We start from the raw sequence: 21,933 nt of genomic DNA on the forward strand, positions 1-21,933 counted from the left end.
AGAGAGAGAGAGAGAGAGAGAGAGAGAGAGAGAGAGCGAGCGGGTCTCCGACAATAAATGTGTACGTAGATCATTGTACTGTTGCACCGTAACCCCCTCCTTCCACTCCTCCCTACCTTCCTCCTGCCCCTACCTCCTCCTACCCTCCTCTCCCCTTCCCCCTCCCCCCACAGCAAGCTGCATGCTTTCATCTGGGACTCTGCGGTGCTGGAGTTTGAAGCCTCGCAGAAGTGCGACCTGGTGACCACGGGAGAGCTGTTTTTCCGCTCGGGCTTTGGCATAGGCATGCGCAAGGACAGCCCCTGGAAACAGAATGTGTCCCTGGCCATTCTCAGGTCTGTCCCAGCCGAAGGTGCATTACCTGTCTTGATGTTTTTGATTTAGTTTGTGCCTTATCTATGATTTCTATGGTCGCCGTTGACCATTGTTTTTAGCCATCGCCTTTGTGTCACATCTCTGTCTTTAGCTCCCCCCCCTTCCTGGCCTCACTGTCTGTCTTCGTCTTGTCGTCTGTCCCATTGGTAGAAGCGACTCCAGGAGTCCCGACATCCGAGCGTTAACTTTGTCAACTCTCTCCCCACCACCCTTGACCTCTTGCAGTTCTCATGAGAACGGCTTCATGGAAGACCTAGATAAAACCTGGGTGAGATACCAGGAGTGTGACTCACGGAGCAATGCCCCAGCCACACTCACCTTTGAAAACATGGCAGGTATGGTCCTTAAGACGTAGACAAAGCGTTAAAAGTGATTGGACAAAAACTGCAGTGATAAGGTACTGTAGCCCTTTTTTGTCCAATACCTTTGTTTTAGTGTGGGCGCTATGTACTGTACAGTATCTTGTGCTGTGACTCTGTGGTCGGTCGTTAGTCATGTGTCGTACGGAGGCGGTGTGCGGCCCACTGAGCGTAGTTCAGGCTCAGTGCGAGCGATGTGCGGTTCCGAGACCAGCAGCTCAGACTTTCTTTGCTCTCTCTTCTCTCGCTCTCTATCGACAGGGGTCTTCATGCTGGTGGCTGGAGGCATAGCAGCGGGGATCTTCCTCATCTTCATCGAAATAGCCTATAAGCGCCATAAAGACGCCCGCAGGAAGCAGATGCAGCTCGCCTTTGCGGCCGTTAACGTTTGGAGGAAGAACCTGCAGGTAAGAGCCTCTTCCTTTGCCCCCCCCCCAACCATGGCGAACGGGACTGATCTGCAAAAACTTCTAAAACCGTGTGCAGAATGTGAGAATCTGTGATATCCCATAAGTCTGCAGCAGAATATCCAAGGGACAAAACATTTTTAAATCATCACCTGCCAAATGATTAGCTAATAGTCAACGAAACCCTTAGACCAAGACTGACTTAACATCTTGAACCAATATTCTCTAAAGTTCTGCAATGGTGCATCCTATCTTGATAACGTCAGGTGATGCAAACATAAAAACAGAAAGTCAAAGTCAGCACTGTTAGTTTCTGCGTTTTCATGATATCATTGATTTCCTGCTCTGGGGCAACATCATCATCGGTGGTCACTCGAAGCGAGTATGAGGATCCTCCTGGTAGGGGGGTATCCCTTTACGGAGGATGCCTGTGCGTGACTTTGTTTAACATGGGGAGACTGATGCACAGATAGTCACCACACGATCCTTGACAGATCTGGGTAAGGGTCCAGTAGACAACTAGGGACCCTTTTCTGCTGCAGCCTTCATCCGCCATCCCAGCCGTTGTGACGCCCCATAGGGTTAGCAATCATCCTCCGCCTGTTCCACCGTTGAGGTCTTGGGTTGTTATTTCCCCATAACTGGGCCCACATGGATGTGGGGGTGCCTTCTTCCGCCATCACAGCCGTTGTGGTGGTTCTTACATCTACCGTCTTCCGCCTGCTCCGCCGTTGAGGTCTTCACCGTATCCCTGGCTAGGGGGCAGTCAGGTACTAGGCCTTTGCCAAGGGCCACCTGGGGTAACAGTAGTAAAAGGGGTTAACCTCCTAGTGCCCCAAGACCCCCATAGAGGAGCCTCCACTGCCGGATGCACTTTAACGTCATGCCCAGGACTCTGGGGCAACACATACATAATCAATGACCTGGTTCAATCACAGACTTTTGACTGTTGTATCAATACATCTAGCTGATTAACGCTGTGCCGCCATGCACGTGTTATTGTAGATCCTCCTGAAAACCATAAACCAACAACAAATGTCCACTGCAGAGTATGCTAGTTCTTAGGATAAATATGGCGAATAATTTAGAGTAAAAAACGTGTTTGTAGTGCACTTAAGGATGGGTACATTTCAGATTTTAATCGATACTGTCATGTCTGTGTGATCATGTTTTTGTTACTGTCATGACTTGGTCCTGGGGTTTAGTTTTTCTCGAAGGCAACGGAAAGTTGGCTCGGGCGAGACGGGAATGTGAGTACATTTTTTTATTTAAAGACTATAAATACAAAACAAGGAAGTAAACAAAAGGCGCGCACAATGGCGGAGAACAAACTATGAAACCAAACACTTGCACAAAGGCAAAAACTATGAACAACAAAAAGCACTAACTGTGGCAATAATAAACAAAACTTACTTGGCATGGACAAAAACGGCATGAAAAAGCGCAGCAAGGGTCATAAGTGTGTGGAGAGTATAAATGCGGGGATGTCACCAGAAAGACAAACTGAAAACACTGAACGTAAATACTACAGACATGATTAACGAAAACAGGTGCGTGACTCAAAATGTGAAACAGGTGCGTGACGTGACAGGTGAAAACTAATGGTTGCTATGGTGACAAAACAAAAGTGCACAAAAAGTCCATAAACCAAAACGAACATGACCAAAACAAAAACATGATCACACAGACATGACAGATACGGTATGTGGGAATCGGTCCACTGCAACAGTTTTTGGTAATTCTGCGTATGTTTATGTGTTAATAAAAGAGTGTGTTAAAAATTTAAATGGCATTTATTTACCGTATTTTTCGGACTATAAGGCGCACTTAAAATCCTTAAATTTTCTCAAAAATCGACCCGGTGCGCCTAGTGTACGGAATCATTCTGGTTGTGCTTACTGTCCTTGAATCGATTTAATTTGGTACATGGAATAATGATAAGTGTGACCAGTAGATGGCAGTCACGCATAAGAGATACATGTGGACTGCAATATGACGCCAGTAAACAACACCAAAACGTTAAATGTTCCTTTGAAAATATAGAACATTACACACGGCCCTCAAAAATCTGTCAAAATGTTTACGTGGGACTTTGAAGCCGCACCGCTTGATGGATTGTCGGCCTATTACGGCTACCGTAGTCAGAGATACAAGTAATAAAGTTGATTTGATTTGATTTGATATTACTATGGTGTGTGTATAAGGACCGCACAATGGCACCCATTAGCAGACATATTATCTGACATTATGCAAAACCAACTTTTCTGACCTTCTGGTACCTGCCGATGTGTATTTGGGATCTGCATAAGTGCTGAAAATTTGAGCATGTCCGCCACTGTCGTCTGTGCCGACCCCGTAGTCGATAAGCTTCTTCATTTTCTCTATCTTCTTGTTATGTGACATTCATCCTCCGCTGTTGTCATTTCTAATATAAAGTAGTGTAAAGTTCTTACTTATATCTGTCAGTAAACTCACCATGAAAGCGCTAAAACATACCGGTGTAGTGAGTTTAGGTATCGGGACAACCCTACTCGAAGTATCAACGGAATTCAATCGGTGCCTATAAAACATACTTGCCAACCTTGAGACCTCCGATTTCGGGAGGTGGGGGGGTGGGGGTGGGGGGCGTGGTTGGGGGCGGGGTTAAGTTATATATATAAAAAATACTTGACTTTCAGTGAATTCTAGCGATATATATATATATATTTTATTATATATATATATATATATATATATATATATATATATATATATATATATATATATATATATATATAATAAATTATTATTTATTTATAAATATATAAATAAATAAAATAAATACTTGAATTTCAGTGTTCATTTATTTACACATATACACACACAAAACACTCTTCTACTCATTGTTGAGTTAAGGGTTGAATTGTCCATCCTTGTTCTATTCTCTGTCACTATTTCAGAACACACACATTATACAAATATACATTATAAAACCAATAAGAAAACGGGAGCTCTAATTTCGGAGTCTGAATTAGGATCAGAAGTTCCTATATAAACATGGTGTACTCAAGTCGCCATTTTGTATTGATTACTGCAGCTGCGCACTGGATTCATTCACAAATACAAACTACAACTCACAAACACTTTAGAGTTACGCTCCACCATCAGAATGTGTACTTAATCTTATAAAGATCACATGGATATTATTCAGTGAGTTGATTCACCAAAACTAACCTGTTATACAGGAGGAAAAAGCACACAGGACGTTTCAATTGTTCACAAACTAGTCACGCTCATCAGAATGACAAGACACTTCCGGTCTGCAGGTGATAGCATTCAATTGGGAAGAAACGCCCTCCTGCCCCCTACTAACCAATGTGAATACTGATAAATGTGTAATGACAGCTCCAAAAACGAATTCAAACCACAAAATAAAATAAATAAACCACAAAATAAAATAAATAAATCAACACAAAAATGTGACACATTATGGGTGGGTCACATATGCATGTACACTAGATGGCAGTATTGTCCTGTTTAAAAGTGTCACAACATTGCTGTTTACGGCAGACGAACTGCTTTACGTAGACGAAATGCTGTTGTTGTGTGTTGTTACCGCGCTGGGAGGACGTTAATGAAACTGCCTAACAATAAACCCACATAAGAAACCAAGAACTCGCCCTCCATCATTAGCTGTTTATATTGTGGGAAAGCGGACGTGAGAACAGGCTGTCAACACGTCACTCAGGTCCGCATGGAGCTGGAGGGGGCGTGGCCTCCAGCTCCGCCTGAATTTCGGGAGATTTTCGGGAGAAAATTTGTCCCGGGAGGTTTTCGGGAGAGGCGCTGAATTTCGTGAGTCTCCCGGAAAATCCGAGAGGGTTGGCAAGTATGCTATAAAAGTACCGAAATCGGCACCCATCCCTAAATGCACTATTTTTTCCGAAGTCAACTTATTCCAATAAGCGTGCGTAGCTATCTTTGCAGTCAATAAAATACAGAAAACATGCAAAGGAACTGCAAAATGAATCTTCATTGTTAGATAAAAACAGAAGGAAAAACTAAAACAGCAATGCAAAACTTAAATCCAAACCTATAAGGTCTTCTTGAGAGAGGCTTTCTAAACGGAGGGTCCGGGGTTACCCAACCGGGACTCCTTCATGTGGCCATGTGGGTTCATTTAGCAGAGCTGGGTGTGTAACAGAAGGTACAGTATAGAAACATTGCCAGCAAACAGAGAGGACTGTACAGTATGTGGTTGTCGTGAGTGTCCTGACATGGATGCTCTGTGGATGGCATGCTGGGTGGGGTGTGGGATGTGGGTGGTGTGGCGCATCACTGCAGAAAGGAGCGGGGGGGACACACTAAACTGAGAGTAGGCCAGCATGATTTGGATCAACGTCGCATCGATTTTTCTTCCGCAAGGCTAAACAAAGACGCCTCCAGCGCGCTCGTCGCTGTTCGTTAAGTGTCGCCGGATCCGCGCAATCTTCAAGGCACTATCAACCGCGGTAATGAGGCCCTCGTCCGAGGCGCACCGAGGGCCCGCGTGAAGTCGAGCTGATCCAATCTGTCCTACGCCAGACATTATTCATGCTGTTTCGGTGCGCTGATGTGATTGCTCGGTGCCATCCCGTTTTCACAAATTCGAAATGACAACTTGGGTATTCAGGCCACGGAACCGTCACGATGGAAGTCTACCGTTGCGGTTTTAAGTGGCTTCCTTCTCCTCGCTCGGTGCGGCGACCACTGGAACCGGAGACTCCATCGCTGGCTTTATTTGGACTGCAACCGTAATGTAAAAATGAACCATTTGCTGCTGGGTAAAGAAAGCAGGACACTCGGAGAAAGTGCACTTCTGTCTGGTCCAAATATGTGAAGTGAATTATATTTATATAGCGCTTTTCTCTAAGCGCTTTACATAGTGAAACCCAATATCTAAGTTACATTTTTAAACCAGTGTGGGTGGCACTGGGAGCAGGTGGGTAAAGTGTCCTGCCCAAGGACGCAACGGCAAGATGCCGCTATTAACGGACTGTAGGACTGGTCTCCTAAAGCTTTAGTAAACCTTGATGATATTCCTATTCTGTCTTGATGGTCCTTCTTACTCTGCATATATGACATCTGAAAGAACTTGGGATTGACCAGTGACTTTAATTCCCTGAGAGAAACACTGGTCAGACGCAACAATTGCAATATGACTCAAGTAAACAACAGCAAAATGTTATATGTTCCATTGCCCAAGGACGCAACGGCAGTAACAAGGTTGGCAGAAGTGGGGATCGAACCTGGAACCCTCAAGTTGCCGACACGGCCACGCTACCGGCCGTGCCATACCGCCCCATGTTGCACATCGTGCCGCATGCTGCTAATGAGTACAGACTAACAAGGGGTGTCCCAATCCCATGTTTATAGCGGTTCCATGTCAGCAAAAAAAATGGGATGACTTGCATCTAAAATCTCCGATACACACAGTCCTGCAGTGCGCTTACCGTATTTTTTCGGATGATAAGGCGCACTTAAAATCCTTTCGTTTTCCCGAAACTCGACAGTGCGCCTTATAACACGGTGTACGGGATGATTCTGGTTGTGCTTACCGACCTCGGAGCTGTTTTATTTGGTACATGGTGTAACGATAAGTGTGACCAGTAGATGGCAGTCACAAATAAGCGATACGTGTAGACTGTGTGGAGAATGCATATATTTTTAAGAGTTCTTTCTTTATTCATAGTCATGTTTAAAGCAGCTAATATTTTCCCATGTGTACACTTTGTTCTTGTATCGTATGTCCGCAAGTAAACTCTGTGTTTTACCTTGAAGCCTTGGAATGTGGGAATTGGAGTACTCCCTTCTTATCTTATCTGTATTAGAACAATGAGACTGTATTTCTTTCTGGGCAGGGTGGGGGCTGTTTTCGTATTCAATAAATTGTCTCTTCCCGTTTGATCTTCAGACCGCTTCTAGATGCCGCTATTAACGGACTGTAGGACTGGTCTCCTAAAGCTTTAGTAAACCTTGATAATATTCCTATTCTGTCTTGATGGTCCTTCTTACTCTGCATATATGACATCTGAAAGAACTTGGGATTGACCAGTGACTTTAATTCCCTGAGAGAAAGACTGGTCAGACGCAACAATTGCAATATGACTCAAGTAAACAACAGCAAAATGTTATATGTTCCATTGAAAATATAGAACATTACACACGGCGCTGAAAAATCTGTCAAAATGTTTTAGTACGGCTTTGGTAAGCTATGAAGCCACACCGCTTGATGGATTGTACTGCGCTTCAACATAGGAGTATTATTATGGTTTGTGTATAAGGTAAGACATATTATCTGGCGTTTTGTTTCGCAATATTATGAAAAAGCAACTTTTCTTACCTTCTGGTACCTGCTGATCTGTATTTGGGATCTGCATAAGTCCTGAAAATTTGCGCGCGGCCGTCTTTGTAGTCGATAAGCTTCCTCTTTTGCTCTATCTTCTTGTTATGTGACATTCATCCTCCACTGTTGCCATTTCTAATATAAAGTAGTGTAAAGTTCTTACTTATATCTGTCAGTAAACTCACCATGAAAGCACTAAAACATACCGGTGTAGTGAGTTTACATTATCCACCCAAGGAACTTTAGTTATTAGAGAGTTCCGGTCGGACGGTTTTTTCCACGGGACACATTTCCGGCGTTGTTGTTGCACTAGTGAGCCACGGATGAGGAGATGCTGCTCCGCTATTGATTGAAGTAAAGTCTGAATGTCATTAAAGTTAAAGTTAAAAGTTAAAGTACCAATGATTGTCACACACACACTAGGTGTGGCGAGATTATTCTCTGCATTTGACCCATCACCCTTGATCACCCCCTGGGAGGTGAGGGGAGCAGTGGGCAGCAGCGGTGGCCGCGCCCGGGAATCATTTTGGTGAAACAGTTAGCTCCATCTTTTGACACTTCTTCCACTCCCGTCCTTGCACGCTACACCACTAAAACAAAGAAGACGCCGTCGAAGGCGAGCCACGTAAATAAGACCCGCCCACAAAAGCGACTGTCAGAAAGCGACTTGAAGATGGTGTGTAAAACATCATCTATGCAACATTTTGAGCAAAGAACCACCATTACATGTTATGTAGACCACAAGGAAGTCTTTAACATTGAGAAAAAATAATAATAATATGACTCCTTTAATGCGCCTTATATAATCCGGTGCGCCCTATGGTCCGGAAAATATGGTATGTATTGTTGCGTCGGACCAGTTCTTCCTCCCAGGGAATCTAAGTTACTGGTCAATCCCAAGTTCTTTTGATGACATATATGCTGAGTAAGAACGACCATCAAGACAGAATTGGAATATTTTCAAGTTTTCCTAAAGCTTTAGGAGATCAGTTTAACCAATACATTCATATTGGCTACTCTAGTTGATCTGACATTCAAACGGAAAAGCCAACTCCTTTGCACACAAAGAAAACCCCCATCTCTCCCCCTCGCAACACTGATAAGGAAAGAGTGGGTGTTGTAGTTCACATTCCAAGGGTGAAGAGGCATCTGAAATGTCTAAAGAAACTGGTAGAATATACAAAGGAAAAGTACTAAAGTACTCTAAACATGGCTATGTAAAAAGAAGGAACTCTTAAACATACATGCATCCTCCACAGTATACTAACATTAAAGGAAGGAACTTAGAAGTCGTGTCATTCGACTTTACAGATTCAACCGTAATTCCTTATTTATTTGACCGACCCACGCGTCACACCCTGTGAAGCAAGGCATCAGTCTCTGATCCGAGCACACCAATATAATAACAGAAGAGTTGGAAGAAACGCGCTGTGATGTTGGCGGTGATGATGATGATAATGATGATGAAGCACCATGGTGACCTGCTTCTGTTTCCATTCAAAAATAAAACAAGCGAGTCCCCACGGTAATGCACGGTCAGGACTGTGCACAGCTCATCAGGCCTCAGACATCTTTAGGATTACAAAAATAATACTTAAAAAAAATAGGGAATGTTTTTGGGATGTTTTTTTTCCACAACTTTCCGCCATGCTCTAACTTGTCATCTTCCAACAGGAGAGTCTTGTTATTCCTAATTAAAATCACCAATCACTCCCTTCCTGCCAGCCTTCTTCTTCTTCTTCTTCTTCTGTCGTCCGCACCCGCCGCCCACCTGGTCACGTGCCATCAGGGGCGTGAGAGGAGAAACGTGGCGGATGTTGCACACCTGACCTTAGAAATATGGAGGGGGTGGGGGGGTGGTCATGTGACCTAAGCGGGGCTAACTTGAATTTGTCCTGCTGTTTGTTTTGTGTTTACTTCTACTCCGTTTTGTTACCTTTTCATCCATTTAATGTTTTTAGCATGATGAAATTCACACCACACGGCCCACCCTCTTACCATCTCTATTTTTGGTCATGTGATGCTTTCTTTCCAAGATAAAGTTTCCTTTTTGCACATTAGCTGACATTTGCAGTATTATTTATTATTATTATTATTATTATTATTATTATTATTATTATTAACTAGGGATGTTCCGATCAGGGTTTTATGCCACCGATTCCAATACCGATCATCCGTGAGTGAGTGAAATTGCCCAATGCAAATACCAATACTTAGCACATTTAATACCTGTACATTTTTAAATGTACATTCATGGATAAAAGTGTACATACACTTGTAAAGAACATCATGTCATGGCTGTCTTGAGTTTACAATCATTTCTATTTTTTTGTGATTGGAGCACATACTTGTTGGTCACAAAAAAACATTCATGAAGTTTGCTTCTTTTATGAATTTATTATGGGTCTACTGAAAATGTGAGCAAATGTGCTGGGTCAAAAGTATACATACAGCAATGTTTGTGGCAAGTTTCACTGCAATAAGGCACTTTTGGTAGCCATCCACAAGCTTCTGCTTGAATTTTTGACCACTCCTCTTGACAAAATTGGTGCAGTTCAGCTAAATGTGTTGGTTTTCTGACATGCACTTGTTTCTTCAGCATTGTCCACACGTTTAAAGTCAGGACTTTGGGAAGGCCATTCTAAAACCTTCATTCTAGCCTGATTTAGCCATTCCTTTACCACCAGGGGTCATTGTCCTGTCGGAACACCCAGCCGCGCCCAAGACCCAACCTCCGGGCTGATGATTTTAGCTTGTCCTGAAGAATTTGGAGGTAATCCTCCTTTTTCATTGTCCCATTTACTCTCTGTAAAGCACCAGTTCCATTGGCATCAAAACAGGCCCAGAGCATAATACTACCACCACCATGCTTTACGGTAGGCATGTTGTTCCTGGGATTAAAGGCCTCACCTTTTCTCCTCCAAACATATTGCTGGGCATTGTGGCCAAACAGCTCCATTTTTGTTCCATCTGACCACAGAACTTTCCTCCAGACGGTCTTATCTTTGTCCATGTGATGTCAGAGAACCGAACTTCATGAATGTTTTTTTTGTGACCAACAAGTATGTGCTCCAATCACTCTATCACAAAAAAAATAAGAGTTGTAGAAATGATTAGAAACTCAACACAGCCATGACAAAATATGTCAACTTTTGACCAGGACTGTACAGGTAAAAGCCAGTAAATTAGAATATTTTGAAAAACTTGATTTATTTCAGTAATTGCATTCAAAAGGTGTAACTTGTACATTATATTTATTCATTGCACACAGACTGATGCATTCAAATGTTTATTTCATTTAATTTTGATGATTTGAAGTGGCAACAAATGAAAATCCAAAATTCCGTGTGTCACAAAATTAGAATATTACTTAAGGCTAATACAAAAAAGGGATTTTTAGAAATGTTGGCCAACTGAAAAGTATGTAAATGAAAAATATGAGCATGTACAATACTCAATACTTGGTTGGAGCTCCTTTTGCCTCAATTACTGCGTTAATGCGGCGTGGCATGGAGTCGATGAGTTTCTGGCACTGCTCAGGTGTTATGAGAGCCCAGGTTGCTCTGATAGTGGCCTTCAACTCTTCTGCGTTTTTGGGTCTGGCATTCTGCATCTTCCTTTTCACAATACCCCACAGATTTTCTATGGGGCTAAGGCCAGGGGAGTTGGCGGGCCAATTTAGAACAGAAATACCATGGTCCGTAAACCAGGCACGGGTAGATTTTGCGCTGTGTGCAGGCGCCAAGTCCTGTTGGAACTTGAAATCTCCATCTCCATAGAGCAGGTCAGCAGCAGGAAGCATGAAGTGCTCTAAAACTTGCTGGTAGACGGCTGCGTTGACCCTGGATCTCAGGAAACAGAGTGGACCGACACCAGCAGATGACATGGCACCCCAAACCATCACCCAACCATGCAAATGTTGCATTTCCTTTGGAAATCGAGGTCCCAGAGTATGGAGGAAGACAAGAGAGGCACAGGATCCACGTTGCCTGAAGTCTAGTGTAAAGTTTCCACCATCAGTGATGGTTTGGGGTGCCATGTCATCTGCTGGTGTCGGTCCACTCTGTTTCCTGAGATCCAGGGTCAACGCAGCCGTCTACCAGCAAGTTTTAGAGCACTTTCATGCTTCCTGCTGCTGACCTGCTCTATGGAGATGGAGATTTCAAGTTCCAACAGGACTTGGCGCCTGCACACAGCGCAAAATCTACCCGTGCCTGGTTTACGGACCATGGTATTTCTGTTCTAAATTGGCCCGCCAACTCCCCTGACCTTAGCCCCATAGAAAATCTGTGGGGTATTGTGAAAAGGAAGATGCAGAATGCCAGACCCAAAAACGCAGAAGAGTTGAAGGCCACTATCAGAGCAACCTGGGCTCTCATAACACCTGAGCAGTGCCAGAAACTCATCGACTCCATGCCACGCCGCATTAACGCAGTAATTGAGGCAAAAGGAGCTCCAACCAAGTATTGAGTATTGTACATGCTCATATTTTTCATTTTCATACTTTTCAGTTGGCCAACATTTCTAAAAATCCCTTTTTTGTATCAGCCTTAAGTAATATTCTAATTTTGTGACACACGGAATTTTGGATTTTCATTTGTTGCCACTTCAAATCATCAAAATTAAATGAAATAAACATTTGAATGCATCAGTCTGTGTGCAATGAATAAATATAATGTACAAGTTACACCTTTTGAATGCAATTACTGAAATAAATCAAGTTTTTCAAAATATTCTAATTTACTGGCTTTTACCTGTATATATAGTAAGTGCTTATGACAGATTGACAATATCAACACGGAATTCTCTTTTACTACGTACAATTGTTTGAGAAGCACCATTTAGCCTTTCTCGAAGAAAAAAATGCCCTACGCTTGCGTTGTTTTCGGCTGCACGAATCGTTCAAATCGCGAAAAGGGTAAATGTTCCTTCAGAGTTCCCTGAGAGGTATTCAAAAAGGGCGAAAGAGTACAAGACTTTACAAAACAACAAAGGGAAAAGCATGCAGGTCACACTCCAGTCCAAGGGAGCAGAGTCGGGAGAATGCATGAGTTTGTACTAGGTTGTACGGTATACCGGTACTAGTACGATACCATACCTGCCAACTACTCCGGTTTTCCCGTAATTAGTACGGTTTTCATCAACCTATTCCGGGTTACGGTTGCAGTGATAAAAAATACGGTTTTTCATTAATTAAAAAAAAAAATTTTTTTTTAAGTTTTATTCACGAAATCGCGTAACAACAATGAAAATCGACACTGCTTCCCGTAACTTCCTATCGAGCCATTCCGAATGCCATGCGCGAGGTTATTTATAGCACCGCTGCCAAGCACGAGGCACCTGTTGCCCATTGTTTCCAAACGAGCGAACGATCATGGAATCAGCCGGAGAAAAATCGCATACGAGTCTTAAACCGAAAAGAAAACTGCAGTCATTCCGTGAAGAATATTCAAAAGCCTATGCGGGAATAAATATCCGTTCCAAAAAGGGTGAAAATTACGCGAATTGCACCTTGTGCAGACAAGATTTTTCGATCGGACACGGAGGAATTAGCGATGTAAAAGACCACGTCGGGACAAAAAAACACAAGTCTAATGCCGTTGCTAGCGATACAAGTGGAAAACTTTCAACGTTGTTCGTCGCCCAAACAGATTCTTTTGGATGTGATAAATGCCGAAGTTTTATTTACGGAGGCAATAATTGAGCATGGATTTCCAATCGCACTGGCTGATCACATGGGACAGTTAAATGTTTGTAATGCAACCTTTAAAAATCATTACGCGGTGATCGCGGTCCCAAAAATAAACTTTTCTTGCATGATAATGTCCAGAAAAATTCGCTTTATATTACTATAGAGTCCTTTTAACGAATGAGTTTGATGGTTTATCACAAACCTTAAATGAAAGAAGTCCTTTGTTCTCCTGCACCATGCATGCACTTTGGCCTTGCTTCGTGTTTGGTGCGCAATCCTGTCGGCTGTATTTCACAGCACGACATACTGTTAAAAGTGTTTATACTATTTATGCTTTCAAGTCCAAGTTGAAGAAATCTTGTTAAATGTTGACAGCATAACTACCAAAATACAGAAGTATATCCTTAATATTTTTGCAGTGCTATTTCTGTTGAAAAGTTCAAATGATTACATTAGAGATGTGATGTGCCACTTTTCAAGTGTCTGATGGCTTCAATTAATTTTCATGAATTTTTCATATTTTGAATTCTTTTGAAAGGCTTACAAAAAAAACTACATTTGAATTGTAATTCCATGCTATTGACAGGACTATTAATTTTAATGAAGTTAGCTTACCATGTTTACAGTACGATAATTGTGATAGAAATGGGAATTTTAGGCACAGAATATTGTTTACAATTGAACAAGGCAGTAGATTATACAAGCTTGGACAGAAAGTTAATAATGACACCAATTTTTTTTTTAATGGAATTGTTTAGTACTGTTTTACCATTTGTTTACTGTAAAAAGTGTTTATACTTTCAATTAACAAATTGAAGTCTTGTGAAAGGTTGACAGGATAACTGGCATTAACTGTCAAAATAATTTCAAACTATTGAAGTTAGCTTACAGAATAAACATGTCAATCAACCCATATGATTTTTGCTGTAATATTTTTGTTTTGAAAAGTCACTGTGACTGATAGAAAAGTGATGGTTTTAGCAACATTTTAACCTGTCTGAATGCTAATAATCATTTTGCGTCGGGGGGGGGCGAAGGAACCCCCCACCAGGACTTTGTCCTGGACCTACCGGGGCCTGCGGCCCTTGGACCCTGGCTACTAGGTTTTTCTGATTTCAAAAGTTGGCAGGTATGCGATACTAATGAATCATATTCGGTACTATACCGCCGCTAAAAAGTACCGGTCCCTGCTCCCCTTTTTTTTAACGGGCATGACAGCGCATGACTTGTCCCTATGGGGGGCCTCCTTTCTGTCCAATACCACATGAAAGTGTTTGCTTTTTGCCATCTTATTTGTCCAGCTTCCACACTCCTTTTTATGCACTTTACAAGAAATACATCGGCGGGAAAACTCCGTAGCTTGCTAGCTTGTGCGCGCCAGCTTTCCGAGACTCTTACCGTATTTTCCGCACCATAAGTCGCCCTGGGTTATAAGCCGCGCCTTCAATGAACGGCATATTTCAAAACTTTGTCCACCTATAAGCCGCCCCGTGTTATAAGCCGCATCTAACTGCGCTAAAGGGAATGTCAAAAAAACAGTCAGATAGGTCAGTCAAACTTTAATAATATATTAAAAACCAGCGTTCTAACAACTCTGTTCACTCCCAAAATGTACGGTAATGTGCAAATGTGCAATCAATAAGCATCAATAACTTAATGTTGCTCGAACGTTAATGTCACAACACACAAAATAAACATAACGCTCACTTTCTGAAGTTATTCTTCATTCATAAATCCCTCGAATTCTTCTCCTTCGGTGTCCGAATTAAAAAGTTGGGCGAATACGGGATCCAAAATGGCTCCGGCTCCGTCTCGTCGAAGTCATTGCCTTCGTCCGAAAGCTCGGACCACAGTTGTGACCGAAATATCCGCCCAGGCATTTACGATCCACTGGCAGATGTTGGCGTATGTCGTCCGGCGCTGTCTCCCTGTCTTAGTGAAGGTGTGTTCGCCTTCGGTCATCCATTGTTCCCACGCCGTTCGCAGTCGTGCTTTAAATGCCTTGTTGACACCAACATCGAGCGGTTGGAGTTCTTTGGTTAATCCACCCGGAATGACGGCGAGTGTTGTATTTGTGTGCTTCACTTGTTTTTTGACACCATCTGTGATGTGGGCGCGCATGGAGTCGTATATCAACATGGAACACACAAAGGAAATTAAACGTAATGCCCGCGCGCTTCTTCTTCTACGGGGGCGGGTGGTTGCTTACCGTAGAAGAAGAAGCGCTTCCTCTTCTACGGGGGCGGGTGCTTACCTTGGCGGTTGCTTACCGTAGAAGAAGAAGCGCTTCCTCTTCTACGGGGAAAAAAGATGGCGGCTGTTTACCGTAGTTGCGAGACCGAAACTTTATTTCTTCATCCATCCATCCCTTCGAGTTAGCTTTTATGATGACGCCGGCTGGAAAGGTCTCTTTTGGCAAGGTCTTCCTTTTGAATATCACCATGGGTGGAAGTTTCTGGCCATTAGCATGGCAAGCTAGAACCACAGTGAAGGATGACTTCTCATTCCCTGTGGTGCGAATATTCACCGTACGTGCTCCCGTTGTATCCACAGTGCGGTTCACAGGAATATCAAAAGTCAGTGGAACCTCGTCCATGTTGATAATGTTCTCTGGCCGGATCTTTTTTTCAGCTATCTTGTTTTTACAATATGCACGGAAAGTAGCCAGCTTTTCTTGAAAGTCTTTAGGCAGTTGCTGTGAAATAGTAGTCCGTGTGCGGATGGAGAGATTGCGTCTTTTCATGAACCGGAAACCTGTCGCTTAGTAGGAGCCATTTTGTGGTCTTTACAGATGTAAACACACAAAGGAAATGAAACGTAATATCCGCGCGCTTTTTCTTCTTCTACGCGGGCGGGTGGTTGCTTACAGTAGAAGAAGAAGCGCTTCCTCTTCTATGGGTGCGGGTGCTTACCTTGGCGGTTGCTTACCGTAGAAGAAGAAGCGCTTCCTCTTCTACGGGGAAAAAAGATGGCGGCTGTTTACCGTAGTTGCGAGACCGAAACTTTATGAAAACGAATCTTAATATTAATCCATATATAAAGCGCACCGGGTCATAAGCCGCACTGTCAGCTTTTGAGTAAATTTGTGGTTTTTAGGTGCGGCTAATAGTGCGGAAAATACGGTACTTTGTTAGCGCAGGCAGCATGAAGCGGCGCTTTTATTGTGAAGACAGGAACTGTGCAGTCGGTCTTTAGAGTTTTGACCGCAGGTTTCGGCGCGAGAGTCTGTCGAAATAAAAAAAAGTGTTTCTCGCCTTAATGTCGGTCGTTTTTTCTCAATAATGATCTGGCAGCAGCCGGCTACATCTCACAAGACTTTTGGGTGCCGCGAATGTCAATCAAGTGACGATACCGACGTCTTGGTGAAGATTGATGATCGCTCATTTTTTGGCGATGGACTGGCACACCCTCCGCCATCGACCGGTATCTCGCCATCGAGGGGATCGGCGTTTGTGATCGGCATAAATCGGCAATGGCGATCACGCCTAGTGGTTAGAGTGTCCGCCCTGAGATCGGTAGGTTGTGAGTTCAAACCCAAGGCCGAGTCATACCAAAGACTATAAAAATGGGACCCATTACCTCCCTGCTTGGCACTCAGCATCAAGGGTTGGAATTGGGGGTTAAATCACCAAAAATGATTCCCGGGCGCGGCCACCGCTGCTGCCCACTGCTCCCCTCACCTCCCAGGGTGTGATCAAGGGTGATGGGTCAAATGCAGAGAATAATTTCGCCACACCTAGTGTGTGTGTGACAATCATTGGTACTTTAACTTTAACTTTAACATACTTTTCCGTCCGATACTGACCGGTGGCCGATTGATCAGCACATCCCTACGATCAAGCATTTCATTCCATCTCATCCCTTATGTGTGGGGTGAATTTCCATTATACCTTTTCAAAAGGTATAATGACTCTAAATGGGCTGTCTAAATGTCCCTTTTTGATAGTGCAGCCTGACTTTTTTTTTATTTTATTTTTATATATACCTGCCTGGCTTTTGAATGTTGATGTTTGCTTTGCTAGCGTCTATTTATTTATTCATTTTTAGATATCACCCTTTGACTGATCCCTTTGGCTCATGCATAAGATATATTCTTAAGCAAAAAGGATGGTGGATGGACATTTATTTTACTTTTCTTTTCTTCCCCCTATGCAGCCCTCTTCCTCTCTAGAGACTCAGGATGTAAGAATACCTTGATATGAGTTTTTTTTTTACTTATGTACACCAACACCCGATTGTTGAGCTGAGAGTATAGTAATTGGTCTTGTAAGGATACGGTTAAAAATGCTTAGCAATAAGATGCATGCATGTAGATGAATTAGCCGTTGTTTATGTTGAGCATTGTTGTCCATGAGAAGCAATTGGAGCTGCCAGGCAGTAGTTTGCATATTTGAGATGGTTGCATTAAGGTGAAACATGGTATCACATCGTGTACCTTCCCTTCATTCTTTTTTTCCAATTCTGAAACGCAAATCAAAAAATAAAATTAGGGCCGTTTTTTTCGATTTTTGTTATATATGGCAGATTTTAAAACAAACAAAAAAAGGGTAGTGATGGGTCCGGCAACACCGATGCATCGGCGCATGCGTCGAGCTCATAGAGCGAAACCCTGTGTCGGTGCGCGTACCGCTTTTAGAAAGTCACGTGACCGATCATGAGCTGTTTTTGGTCACGTGACCGATACGCGAACTGTGTCGCACTGACGCCTCCTCTGTACCCTGTAACCAATCTGGCGCCCTAGGCAAGATTTTAGGTGGCGCCCCCCCTTCCCCCACATCGGCAGTGAAGTGTATATACTCACAAGAACCCGAATAGCTTTGTCTTTGACCTTTTTTTTTTTTTTACTTACAACTATACCTAATATATAAAGGGGTGGAAAAGTGACTATTACCTGCAGGGCAAACATTAGCTAACCAGAAGGCAATAACAATGTAAACAAAAAACACCTGCTTAAAAGATCTAATACAAATGTCCCTGAGGAATGTAAGGTGGGAGTACTGTAATTACCTAACGTTACATTATTATTTTCCATAACAATTTAGCCCCCTCCACAAAATTAACCCGACGTTAAAACAGAACTAGCTATTTATTGATTAGCAATTGCCGAATCATGTAACATTAGCTTAATGCTAAAAAGCCAGGTTACTATCACATTCTGTAACAGACAAATAATTTCATGTAGGCTAACGTTACCTACCTGCTACCTCTTGTCTTTTTCTCGTTTCTCCTCCTCTTCTTTTCTCTTTTTTCTTCCCTGGGCACCTGACAGTTTTGGCCGTTTTGACATCTTGTGTTGATTTTTTGATGTGGTGACGTCCAAAAAGAGTCATGATACGGGAAGGGAGGGGCGCACCGTGCGGGGGGGAGGGGCGTAATGTTGTAACAAATAATATTTCTATTAAATAGGCTTTACTTTGCATTTTAATTAACGTGGGATTATTTTTTTGTATTTAGAAATAATAGTACCAACTTTTTTTTTTTTTTTTTTTTTTCTCCAACATTTGTGGCACTGGCGTGGCGCCCCCTGATGGACGGCGCCCTTAGCATTTGCCTATACGGCCTATGCCACGGGCCGGCCCTGCCTGTGAGCGTGTCTTTTCTACAGCCGGAGAAATAATAACTAAGAAGAGAAATCGTCTAAAATGTAATACGTCGGAAAAACTTTTTTTTTTTTTTTTTATAAAAATGTGTAAAAAAATAATATTAAAAAAATTCCCAGTCCACAATCATCCACAACACGTTCTCTTAGATTTCCATGTTATAATACATGTTCACATTATTTATTGACTGTATCTAAAAAAGATACAAATATATATTTAGTTAAATGAAGATATGAAATAATCATAAATGAAATACAATGACTTGGTTTATATTATTGTATATACTAGGGCAGGGGTCACCAACGCGGTGCCCGCGGTCACCAGGTAGCCCGTAAGGACCAGATCAATCGCCCGCTCGCCTGTTCTAAAAATAGCTCAAAGAGCAGCACTTACCAGTGAGCTGCCTCTATTTTTTAAATTTTATTTATTTACTAGCAAGCTGGTCTCGCTTTGCTCGACATTTTTAATTCTAAAAGAGACAAAACTCAAATAGAATTTGAAAATCCAAGAAAATATTTTAAAGACTTGGTCTTCACTTGGAATAAGCGGTAGAAAATGGATGGATGGATGGGTCTTCACTTGTTTAAATAAATTCATTTATTTTTTTACTTTGCTTCTTATTACTTTTAGAAATACAATTTTAGAGAAAAAAATACAACCTTAAAAATGATTTTAGGATTTTTAAACAAATATACCTTTTTACCTTTTAAATTTCTTCCTCTTCTTTCCTGACAATTTAAATCAATGTTCAAGTAAATTTATTTATTTTTTATTGTAAAGAATAATAAATATTTTAGCTTCTGTTTTTTCGACGAAGAATATTTGTGAAATATTTCTTCAAACTTACTATGATTAAAATTTAAAAAAAAATATTCTGGCAAATCTAGAAAATCTGTAGAATCAAATTTAAATCTTATTTCAAAGTATTTTGAATTTCTTTTCAAATTTTTGTTCTGGAAAATCTAGAAGAAATACTAATTTGTCTTTGTTAGAAATATAGCTTGGTCCAATTTGTTAAATATTCTAACAAAGTGCAGATTGGATTTTAACCAATTTAAAACATGTCATCAAAATTCTAAAATGTATCTTAATCAGGAAAAATGACTAATGATGTTCCATAAATTATTTTTTTTATTTTTTTTCAAAAAGATTCAAATAAGCTAGTTTTTCTTTTCTTTTTGTCGGTTGAATTTTGAATTATAAAGAGTCGAAATTGAAGATAAACTATGTTTCAAAATTTTATTTTAAATTTTTTCTTGTTTTCTCCTCTTTTAAACCGTTCAATTAAGTGTTTTTTTCATCATTTATTCTCTACAAAAAACCTTCCGTAAAAGGAAAAAAAAATGTACGACGGAATGACAGACAGAAATACCCATTTTTTTATATATATAAATGTATTTATTTAGCTATTCTTGTTTAAATCACACTTACAAATGACAATATATTTATTTATTTAAGTGTGTATCAAACTGGTAGCCCTTCGCATTAATCAGTACCCAAGAAGTAGTTTTTGGTTTCAAAAAGGTTGGTGACCCCTGTACTAGGGCATCAAATCAGTGTCAGTTGAGTCGGTCCATAGGTTGCCTGTAGGGATTTTTAATGTCCAGCAGATGTCAGTATTTAGTGACACAGTATCGACACAGTATCAATACAGTTTTGCAATGTGTCGAAACGCTTCATGACGCCTCATCAACCCATCACTAAAAAAAGGGCTTGATTTTCATTAAAATATTGCCATAAAATTGAATTGTGGCAGACTCTCTTCTCCGGGTTCCTCGAACCACCAATCACTGACATGACAGCTGCGTTCATGGTTCTGAACAATGATTTATTTTTCAAAATGAGTCTCTTTTTGTGTTTTTCAGCCATGGTCTCTGAGTCAGTCTCGCTCTCGCTCGCTCTCCAACTTCCCTCTCCTCTTCGGCCGCTGCCTTTTTAAAAGAGCGACAGGTGATTAGATAATCAGACCCAGGTGGGACATCTACGCACCTGTCGCTAATCTCGAAGCCGGTCCTGGCACACCCCGCTTCGTTGCAGGTCCGCAGGCCACGCCCCCCCCCCTCCAACATGGCTGTTGTGCTGTTTTCCTTTTATGGAGTTTTATTTTTACAGATAACCACAAAAATCGGGGAAAAAAAGTGCAAAATGCGTGTTTATCTGTGTGATGAAAAATTGAGCCGGAAGCAGTATTTTAGCCTTTCCTTTGCGTTTAGCGTGTTTTCTTTTTTTTAGCACAACGCTAACATCTTTGTTCAGCAGGAGTCCTAAAAAAAAAAAAAAGTTTCAGACCATTTTTTTCTATTTTCATTTCTGAAACAAAAGTTGGACAACTATTTAATGACACTTTTTTTTATATCAATCAATCAATGTTTGCTTATATAGCCCTAAATCACCAGTGTCTCAAAGGGCTGCACAAGCCACAACGGCATATATAGTAAAAGTAATAATACTTCAAAGTAATATTTTTTTAATATTATTACTTTGAACTGTTTTATATTTCAATTTTTTTATCCTGTAAAGTGTCTTTGAGTACTCTGAAAAGCGCTATACCAAATAAAATGTATTATTATTATTATTATTATTATTATTATTATTATTATTATTATTATTATATGAGACTCCTATGGAGCCCCTAAAGGTACATGGGGGGAAAAAAAAAAATATATTTTTTATTTTTTATCTTTTTTTTTTTAAAACATGTATATCGTGCGCACAAGAAAGTTTCTCGTGTGCACGAGTTACATGTCTTAAAAAATTTTTAAAAAAAATAAATAAAAATTATAATAAAAAAAAAATTTTTTTTATAACTTTATAAAAAGTTTCTCATGCGCACGAGATACATATCTAAAAAAAAATAAATAAATAAAATAAAATTAATGTAAAAAAAAAAATTCCCCCATGTCCCTTTAGGGGCTCCGTAGACTCCTGCTGAACAAAGATGTTCCTGTTTTGCTAAAAACATGCTAAACGCAAAGGAAAGGCTTAAATACTGCTTCCGGTTCAATTTGTCATCACACAGGCAACCACACATTTTTGCACATTTTTTTTTTGCGTTTATCTGGAAAAAAATGTAAATCCATAAAAGCAAAACAGCACAAATCCAATTTTATGGCAATATTTGAATGCAAATCAACAC

The 21,933-nt window shown here is 41.2% G+C and overlaps 1 protein-coding gene across 7 annotated transcripts in view; it reads left to right on the forward strand.

Moving 5' to 3' along the window:
• grin1a (glutamate receptor, ionotropic, N-methyl D-aspartate 1a) overlaps positions 1–21,933 on the forward strand; it is a 179,563-nt gene that overhangs the window by 127,290 nt on the left and 30,340 nt on the right. For 4 of the 7 annotated variants that reach the window (XM_061980878.2, XM_061980881.2, XM_061980882.2 and 1 more), the window contains 4 exons: positions 174–335; positions 601–710; positions 996–1,141; positions 17,353–17,379. In XM_061980878.2, coding sequence (XP_061836862.2) covers positions 174–335; positions 601–710; positions 996–1,141; positions 17,353–17,379 — 445 coding nt within the window. The remainder of the gene's footprint in view (positions 1–173; positions 336–600; positions 711–995; positions 1,142–17,352; positions 17,380–21,933) is intronic. The other 3 variants (XM_061980883.2, XM_061980884.2, XM_061980880.2) reach the window with 1 other exon arrangement.

This window comes from Nerophis lumbriciformis, linkage group LG20 (genome assembly GCF_033978685.3).
Source record: "Nerophis lumbriciformis linkage group LG20, RoL_Nlum_v2.1, whole genome shotgun sequence".
Classification (NCBI taxonomy): Eukaryota; Metazoa; Chordata; class Actinopteri; order Syngnathiformes; family Syngnathidae; genus Nerophis; species Nerophis lumbriciformis.